Raw genomic sequence first — 9802 nt, forward strand, 5'->3', positions numbered from 1 at the left:
TTGGAGACAGCAAAAGAAATGTAACTGAATAAAAAAGAATGAAAATGAATGAAAATGAAAAATGAATAAAAATCTGCTTCAGTTAAGCAGAAGCTTGCTAACAAGAGCAAACCTATTTTATAACTTTAATTAAAATTAAAGACATAATTACATTCAGTAGCTCAGTTAAACAGGAAAATTGTATGTTATATCATAGACTTTTGGAAAGGATCTGTAAGCAAAAATACCACCAAAATGCTGTATATAATCTGTTATAAACACGACATGAAAGCTATTTGGTTCAGCAAGTCACTTTTTTCTTTGTCCACTGACACATAACATTCAAACATATCATAATATTTACTGTGTATATATATATATATATGTATATATTGTTTTGTTTTTTGTTTTTTATCATTATTATTATTATTATTATTATGCCTGAATATTAGTTTGGTTTTATTATGAAAGTAATGAGTAAGACACTTTGGGATTTGCTGTTATGGGAAAATAATCAACGTTGAGGTGGCGTGATGTGGCCTGACGTGAAGCAGAGTTAGTGTTACCTCCCCGAAGTTGATTATTTTCCAATATCAGCACATCCCCAAGTGTTTAATTCCTCAAATACCACAGCTGTGAAACATCCGCAAAACAAGATAGGTCCTGTTATTTCTAACATTAACAACTATAAACAATCGTTTCCTCACCAGTTTGTTTTTTCCGCTTACCAGTCTTTTTTTCTCTCCATCCTGAAAATTTTCTTGTTTTTGACAAAATTAAGATAACGGCTTTACCTCTGATTATTACAAAGCCCTAACACTGGAGACTCCATCCAAAAATGCAAAATAAACATCTCCTTACAGAAAACTTCACCATATCAGCAACTACACACTGAAGCCTAAACAAACAAAAAAAATTCTAAATCTAGATGCATGTATGTTGTTACTCCTTTTTTATGACATCTGTCTTACAGTAGTTAAAATTTCCGATATAATTTACTATTAAGACAAAAGTGTAAAAGCACAATACTGTATACCTTCGTGAAAAATGACATCAACATTGCAAAAGCGGTTAATGTTTTAGCATTGTAGGTATTAATGGCCAAGACAGGAAACTGTACAAAAGGATCCTAAGTGATTCATAAGCACTAAATTTAGGAAATTCTTGTGATGTATCTGCATTTACAGTTATTTAGCAACCACTTTTACAAATGTGAAAGAATTCAGTCCAAGCACAGTGGATCTCTGGCACTGAGTTTTAAAGTCGAAGCATTTGGTCAGTAGCACAGATCCAACAAAGCTCTACATTACATTCTATTTCCCAATTTATTTATTTCCCCCATTTCACTTTATTGTTTGGTCTATTAATTCCTCATAGAAACTCCTGATTGTCCTTCATATTCATATTCTAATTGTTTAATCTGTTTGAGAGGATGATAAACCTTTATCCTCCTCAGCTCTCTGGCCTTGCTTCTTCTTCTTAGGTAGACTGCGTCGGAAACCCTGGCCAGCCATGAAGTAGAGGATGGGGTCAATGCAGCTGTTAATAGTTACTAGGGGCCTTGAGATCTTGTAGGCTATTCTAGATCCCTCCAAGAGTTTGCAATTTACTTTTAAGTGGCGGAAAAAGTAGTGAAGACTCCGTGTCAGGTGGAAAGGCACAAAGCAGACTATGAAGACCAGCAGCACGATGACAATCATCCTTACAGACTTTTGCCTGGAGCGCTGAGATATTGCCCCTCTTACTGTGCTGGGTTGTATGAGTTTATGCACCATCAGGCTGTTGCATAACATCACTAAAACAAAGGGTATTAGAAAGAAAATGACCGAAATGAATGAGCTATAGGACAGGAAGTACTCAAAGAGCTCGTCCGTTGTGGTGTCTGTGCAGGTAGTACCATTCTTACTTCGGGCAAAGTAGAGCACCGGTGCCTGGAAGATGAGAACAATTACCCAAACAAGGACCGAGACATAACGGGCACGTCGGGCATTAATCCAGCCCATTGATCGCACCGGGTGGCAAATGACTATGAAGCGATGGACATTGATGCAGCTGAGGAAGAGGATGCTACCATAGAGATTAGTATAGAAGAGAAAGCGTATAAGTTTGCAGAACGCTTCAGTGAATGGCCAGTTCTTCTCTACTGAGTAATAATAGATCAGAAAGGGTAGTGTGAGGATGTAGAGTGTGTCACACACAATCAGGTTGATCATGTAGATGGTGTTGGGGCTCCAGTTTTTGATCCGGAACAAGATGGCATACAAGGCGGTGAGGTTGAGCAGCAGGCCGACCACCAGCACCAGGCTGTAGGTAACTGGAAGCAGGAGGTTGAAATCCTTGGTGAAGTTGCATTTGGTCTGAGCACTGCTGTTGATGAAACTGGATACATTTGGAGTGGCCATCTTGATTCATGAAAGTCTGAAAAAAGTAGAGAGTAATGAAGAAGCAGTTAATAGGCACATTATACACTGATGTTAAACAAACACTCTGTACCTTAATCTGGTTGTGTTAATGAAGAAAAAACATTAAAGTTCACAGTGCTGTGGTTCTACAGGACCTAACATTTGCATGAAGTTTTGTTTTATTTTCCTCCACTACCACTGCTGATTCACTTCATTTCACTTTTTATGTTAATCTGGGTGTGTTTGAGCAAGAAAATGCTAGACTCTGCAGTGGCCCTTCAGGACCTGAGGCTGTGGGGATTTGTGCTCATTCAGCCACAAGAGCATTAGTGAGGTTGGACACTGATGTCGGGTGGGAAGCCTTGGGGTGCATCAGCATTCCTATTCATCCCAAAGGTGTTCAGTGGGGTTGAGGTCAGGGGTCTATGCAGACCGTCTAGGCAAACTATGTCTTCATGGACCTCCCTTTGTGCACAGGGGCATTATTATGCTGGAACAGGTTTGGGCCTCTTAGTTCCAGTAAAAGGAAAATGTAATTCTACAGCATACAAAGTCATCCTATACAGTTGTGTGCTTCCACCACTGTGGCAACATGTTGGGGAAGACCCACATATGAGTGTGACGGTCAGATGTCCACAAACCTTTGGGCATATAATGTATAAAAATGCAATAAATCCTGGAAGAGCGTAAGCCAATGAAAGACAATAGATGCGTATTTAAAATAATTTAACTTCAAGTGCCAATAAAAATAAATGCAAATGCTCCGTCAGGTGCAAGACAGTGGAGACAGATTAGCACGCCTGGCCTAATTTATCAGGGAGGCTATCTTCAATTTTAAATACTTTAAAAGAAATCTGTGGAGATATCAGCATTTCACAGCTCAACATCCAACTTACTGAAAGATGTACAGGTAAAGCCATTTGCTAGCTGAGTGCACGAGACTAGCTAGCCAGATCTTTTGATGTTTTACATCATGAAAGCTCTGTATTTAAAAAATCTGCTAAAGAACCTAGCAAGCTACTGAAGCCCCAACAGTTAGCATTACTTTTCTTTACATGCCTTTGATAATAGAAGTGGTGTTCACTTTAGCATAGCTCACTCGCTTAGTTGGTATAATTGTTAAAGATGCATTCCTCATTTTCGTATTGGTTGTATCAATTGTAGACTTATAAAAGAGTGATTTGTAAAGTAGTTCATCAAGTTGTTATTCACAATTAAACTTGAGAAATGTGAGTAACTAGTATTTTTTTTTTTTTTACTCAAATGAATTATTACTACAGTAGCAGTACTTTTACTCAAGTCAGAGTGTTCTGTACTTTTTCCACTACTGGAAACTATTAAACTGAAACTAAAAGCAGCCTTAAAGAGGTAGGAACCCATGTCCAGTCATGCAGTTTTGCAGCAAGTTAGGTATTAAGACAAATACCATAGTTGCCTTTGTAGTTTTTCACTACAATAACAGAAACAGGAGTTTACTATCTGAACTGGTTTATTTCGGTTCCTCATGTAAACCAGTAAACCATCACTACCTGGCTACATGATTTTTACAGGTCTCCCATTTGCTTGAGTCAGATGTACGAGTGTCTTCGTATCTCTTTCCAAGATGACGTAATGTTCCCTGGTTCATTTACTGTAAGGCCAACCCACAACTTTTTTGTAAACTTCTCTAGAGACAGAAAATTGCTTTTTAAACCCAAAGATTATGAAAAACAGAGATAATACAGTTTATCGGGGTTTTTTTTCTTTCTTTCTTTCTTTTTTTTTTTTTTTTTTTTTTGCGTATTTCTTGAAAATTATGGTTGTTGCTCTTTAAGTAAATAAAATATTCCGCACGGCTTTTTTGGCAACTGATGGCAGAGTGTGTGTTCACACTAGGCCCCTGGGTTACTACTATATCACGAGTAGTATCATAATGGACAATATTGAGCTACAAAACACTGACATTAGCACTATATCACTAAACAGCAAGTAACACTTTGTCTCTTGTATACACGTATACAGATACACACACAACCCTTTTTCATACATCTACATCAGGAATTCAGTAGTCTCCTACACTTCATTTGTTTAAAAGTACCGAAAAGTGGAAAGAGGTTTGTATAATGTTTTCAAGTTTTCTAATGCGCACTGCCTTCATTTGATGACTAGTCATATGTTTTTTATATATATGTCATACTATACAGAAATAAAGTATAAATATCAGACATGAAGGGTACTCACATGAATTAATCCACTAGAAAACAACTTTATATTTCTCTTTGTCTGTCTTTCCTCCCCTCTCTCTCTTCTCTCTCTCTATCTCTCTCTCTCAATCTCTGTTCTGCATACTTTTATCACTCTGCGATGCCTCGGACTGACTTTTTTTCACCAGTGTAGGCGTTTCTACTCAGTGAGCAAGTTGCATCTTGTTCTCGACTAGAACAAACACACAGGAGTTCAACTTACATGGCCTTTAAACATGTTAATGTAATGTAACAAGTAAAACTATGTATAGACTATAAACTATCTAGTATAATCATGATTAGGTTTCTTGATTGAGACAAACACTTAAAAAGTAATATGATAGTCTAGGATATGTCTAAAAAATTTTATTCTACACTACATTTATTCCACATTTTTTGGCAACTCCATTTTTATCCTATTAAATCAAAATCTATAATACGTTCTATTTCCCAATAATTTCACTTTATTGTTATGGTCTTGTCATTCCTCAAACAAATCTTTAATTAGCCTACCAGATATTCACTGCAGTATTGAGCTACAAAGCACTGACTCTTCATACTACATCAATAAACCGTAAGTAGGCTTTTGCCAGGTATTTAGCATCCAGAATATTTCAGTAACACTTTAAATTAAGGTTCCATTAATTAACATTTTTTTACTGTATTAGTTAACATGAATTATTTTTGGGCATCAGATAAATCTGTAATTCATTATTTGTGTTTGTCTGAAGGGCTGTTTTTAAAATTGGGGGATAGCTGGAGCTTTCCGAAAGGATAGGACGATTGATCATGCCAGACAAGGCCAGCATCAATAGAAAGTGGACATAACATCACGTATTAGATGAAGCTGCAAAATGTAAAAAATAAATAAATAAATAATACAGACTTGAAACACTTAAAAAAAAGATAGAAATCGTGAATGCAGCTGCCTATCTGCCTTTAAGTATGAGTGTTAAATACTTTGCCCCATCATTAAAGTCTATTAAGGTATATAAGTAGACAAGGTCTGGAGTGTTTTCCTGTAGCCTTAATGAGCATTGCCCCACAGCATGTGTTGCAAATACAGAACATAGACTATTCTGAAGAAGAATTTCTGTAATTTCAATGACCAATGATTTCTTCATGATTTTCACTGATCTAACCCATCAGGTGTACCTGTAATTTCAAAATCAAACATAACAGTAATAACATAACCCTGAAATGTTCAAACTTGTTACATGTAGTAATAGTGAGAGTGGCAGAGTGGTATTGCGTGTAGCTTTGCCATGACACAGCTCCAGGGTTCTGAGTCCAATCCTAAACTTGGGTGACTGTCTTTGTGTAGCTCATGTGCATGTTCTCTCAGTGTCTGCGTGGGTTTCCTCTGGTTTCCTCCCAATTTACAAAGAAATTTACAAATCAGACAGATGTCATAGAACTGAGCAATCAAGTTTTCACAGAACTGAGCGATCAAGTTTTACGTGTCTTGCTCTTGGGCTCAGCAGTACGTTACATGCAACTGCCAAACATAGCATTCAGGAAAACAAAGTAAACCTATGGAAATCCATCAGAGATGGAAAGTAACAGTATGTTACACTACTTGAGTACATGGTTCACTGTAACAGCACTTAGTTACTGTAGTTATAGTAGTCTTTAAAAATAAAATGTACATGTTGGCTATATTTTTTAACATCATTACAGAGTGAAGTATAATAATGCTTTTAACCTGGGAAGAATGTAAGCCAATTAAAAGACAGTATGTGCACATAATAAATAATTTAATTTCAAGACCCAATCAAAATAAAGCGAATGCTCAGTCAGCTGCAGCAATGTCTGAGACAGTGAAGACAGATTAGCATTCCTGACCTTATTTATCAGGGAAGCTATCTTCAGATTTAAATGCTTCAAGGGAAACAGCGTACTAATGATCTGTAAATTGCGTGAAGCAAAACCTTTGGAGATATCAGCATTTCGCATAGTAAACCAGTAAACCTTCCATCACTCCCTGGCTACGTGATTTTTTTCAGGTCTCCCATTTGCTTGAGTCAGACATATGAGTCTCTTCATGTCTCTGTCCAAGATGAAGTAATCATTTTCCACATTTCTTGAAAATTATGAGTGCTGCTCTTTCAGTAGAACAGACTGTATGTTCATACTAGCCCCATGGGTTGCTATTGCATCACAAGTAGTATATAATGGACAATATTGAGCTCCAAAGCACTGACATCTCATACTACATCGATAAACAGTAAGTAGCACTTCGCCAGGTATTTACCATCCAGAATATTTCGGTAACACTTTACATTAAGGTTCCCTTTACTAACATTATTTACTGCATTAGTTAACGTGAATTCTTTTTGGGTGTCAGGTCAATGTGTAATTCATTTCAGTTTCTGTGAGAATGTGTGTACCCACCAAGACCCGCTTAACATACAACAACAACAAACCACTGTTTATAGGAAAACTCTTTTTTTCAAGCTAAGGAAGAGGCCTACAGAAGTGGGGACACCTTGACAAAGGAGATAAGAATTTTCTAAGAGGTGTAGCTCCCTGGCTTAAAAAAGGATAGACCCTCTGACTGATGATTCCCACACTTAATTTGAAAGCCGTCACAGATAAGATCATCGTTGGACGCCATAAGACGTAGAATGCAGCCGTAACTCAGTGAGAATCAACGTAAGAGCTTGTACAAAAGAGAAAACAAAATACCAAAATAAATAAACTTTGAAACAAACATACATCAAACCAAATATACATAAATAAACTTATTAGCGAAGATCAAACAACATAAACAATCTTACTACAGAGCAAACAACTCCAAACAATCATATAAATCTAACCGATAACAGGAAGTCTATATTCGTACCTTGTTCTCCCTTCAATCCAGGAGCTAAATCCCTCTAATCCTTGAAAACCATGAACCTTGGACGCCACAACCATTTACACTTAGGTCTCATTCCGTACTCACTTGCCATATATCCGCTCACGCGAGAAAAATGTCACAATAAAAGACGTCCGTTACCATAACACAAATGAAGCACAAATTTGAAGAAATGGAACATCTTACAAAAAATATCAAAAAAATAATAATAATAAAGTACACAATATAAGACAAAATCATTAACAAGAAGAGACACTCTGAAAATCAGTGAAGGAAGTTCTTGGCTAACAGTGCAACAGTGTGGAAAGGTCTGAAAGACCTCACCAACTACAGGACACCTTCCCCCAACTCTGTGGACAATCGACAGCTGGCTGATGAAGTGAACATGTTCTGCTGTAGGTTTGACACACCCAGGCCTACACCCCACACCTACTCCAATAATTTCTCCACACATCCCACTCTACCTGCACTTAGGATCTGTGAGGAAGATGTTCATCAGGTCTTCCTGAAACAAAAGTCCAGGAAAGCACCAGGCCCAGATTGTGTCTCACCCTCCTGTCCAGCTGACCAGTTGGCCCCTGTCAGATCGGATCTTCAACCAATCACTGGAAAAGTGTGATGTACCCTCCTGCTTAAAATGCTCCACCATCATCCCTGTCCCAAAAAAACCTAGGATTACAGGGCTAAAAGACTACAGACCTGTATCCTTAATGTATGTAATCATGAAGTCCTTTGAAACATTGGTGCTGATGCATCTGAAGGACATCAATAGACCCCTAATAGCCCCCCTTCAGTTTGCCTAATAGGTCAGTGGATGATGCAATCAACATGGGACTGCATTATATCCTCCAATACCTTGACCACCCAGGGACTTATACAAGGATCCTATTTGTGCACCTCAGCTCGGCGTTTAACACCATCATCCCAAATCTCCTCCAGCCTAAAGTGATCCAGCTCTCTGTGCCTACCGCCACCTTTCAGTGGATCATCAGCTTTCTGACAGACAGACAGTAGCAGGTGAGGCTGAGGAAATTCACATCCAGCACCTTCACAATCAACACTGGTGCCCCACAGGGATGGGTGCTGTCCCCACTGCTCTTCTCCCTGTATACAAAGAATGTATCTCTACAGACCCCTCTGTCAAACTCCTGAAGTTTGCAGATGACACAGTCATTGGCCTCATTCAAGATGGTGACAAGGCTGCTTACAGAGCTGAGGTCGAACAGTTGGTTGTCTGGGGCAGTCAAAACAGCCTGGAGCTGAACTTGATCAAAACAGTAGAGATGACAGTGGACTTCAGAAAGAACCCCCCCCCAACACTACTTTAATGCATTATGTTGTACCCCACTGTGTGTTGCACTCAGTGGAAGAACCGGAAGTACCTGTAAGCTGGAAACAAATTCCTTAAGCCAATAAACAACCAATAAAGTTGTTTCTATTCTTCTATTCTATTCTATTTGAAAAATAAAAAATTAATAATAATAATAATAATAATAATAATAACAATAATAATAATAATAATAATAATAATAATAGTAGTAGTAGAGTGGCATGGTGGCATTGCAGGGACCTGGGTTCAATCATGAGCTCAGGTAACTATCTGTGTGGAGTTTATGTGCATATTCTCTCAGTGCATGTGTGGGTTTCTCTGGTTTTCTCATACTACCAAAAACATACCAGTCGGAGGACTGGCTAAGATAAATTGCCCCTAAGTGTGAATGTGTTTGTGTACAGTGCCCTGCGATGGACTGGTGTCCCATCCAGGGTGTATTCCCACCTCATGCCCAGTGCCCAGTATTCCTGCTAATTTACAAATATTAACACAGTAAGTGTTATTATATTATAAAAATAAGTGAAATTGTATAGTGTAGGTGGCAAAACACCTCTTCACACAATGCTTTGTGCTAATATGGTGTGCTTTTAACAAAGACAGGCAACTGCAGGTTCAGATCTGATAGGGAAAAACATTCAAGAGATTTGGAACAACAATACTGAATTATGCACAGTACTTCCCATTAAAGGGCAGATATGCTATAAACATAGACATGAATTTTTTCATCACAAAACCTGAAATTAAGAGAGAAGCTGGCAATATTACAAAGATTACTAAAGGCAGTTTTCTTTAAAGAATTTATCTGGCGCTGCAAAGAAAGGGAGCAGTCAAGTACAATTCATAGGTTTTGAGTTGTTACATTGTTGTCTAGTTCTGTTGAATGAAATGCTTAACTGTACATTTATATACACTAACTAGATGTCTAGACAAACTAACATACATGGAAGTCACATTAGTTGAAGTCACCAACCATGACATTATTAAAATAAAACAGTTTAATATCATA

At 37.8% G+C, this 9802-nt stretch overlaps 1 protein-coding gene across 1 annotated transcript; it reads right to left on the reverse strand.

The window, feature by feature from the left end:
- Positions 1 to 93: 93 nt before the first annotated feature.
- LOC113526884 (P2Y purinoceptor 2) lies at positions 94 to 4806 on the reverse strand. The gene is made up of 2 exons (XM_026914311.3): positions 4602 to 4806; positions 94 to 2397 (listed from the first exon to the last, which is right to left on the reverse strand). Exon 2 carries the CDS (start codon positions 2379 to 2381, stop codon positions 1395 to 1397), a length of 987 nt encoding a protein of 328 aa, XP_026770112.1. The 5' UTR covers positions 2382 to 2397; positions 4602 to 4806; the 3' UTR covers positions 94 to 1394.
- Positions 4807 to 9802: the final 4996 nt, after the last annotated feature.

Source organism: Pangasianodon hypophthalmus, chromosome 6 (genome assembly GCF_027358585.1).
Source record: "Pangasianodon hypophthalmus isolate fPanHyp1 chromosome 6, fPanHyp1.pri, whole genome shotgun sequence".
NCBI classification, from domain to species: Eukaryota; Metazoa; Chordata; class Actinopteri; order Siluriformes; family Pangasiidae; genus Pangasianodon; species Pangasianodon hypophthalmus.

Coding starts and splice junctions, on each gene's coding strand:
- LOC113526884 (XM_026914311.3), bottom strand. CDS start 2,381: ATGGCCACTCCAAATGTATCCAGTTTCATCAACAGCAGTGCTCAGACC.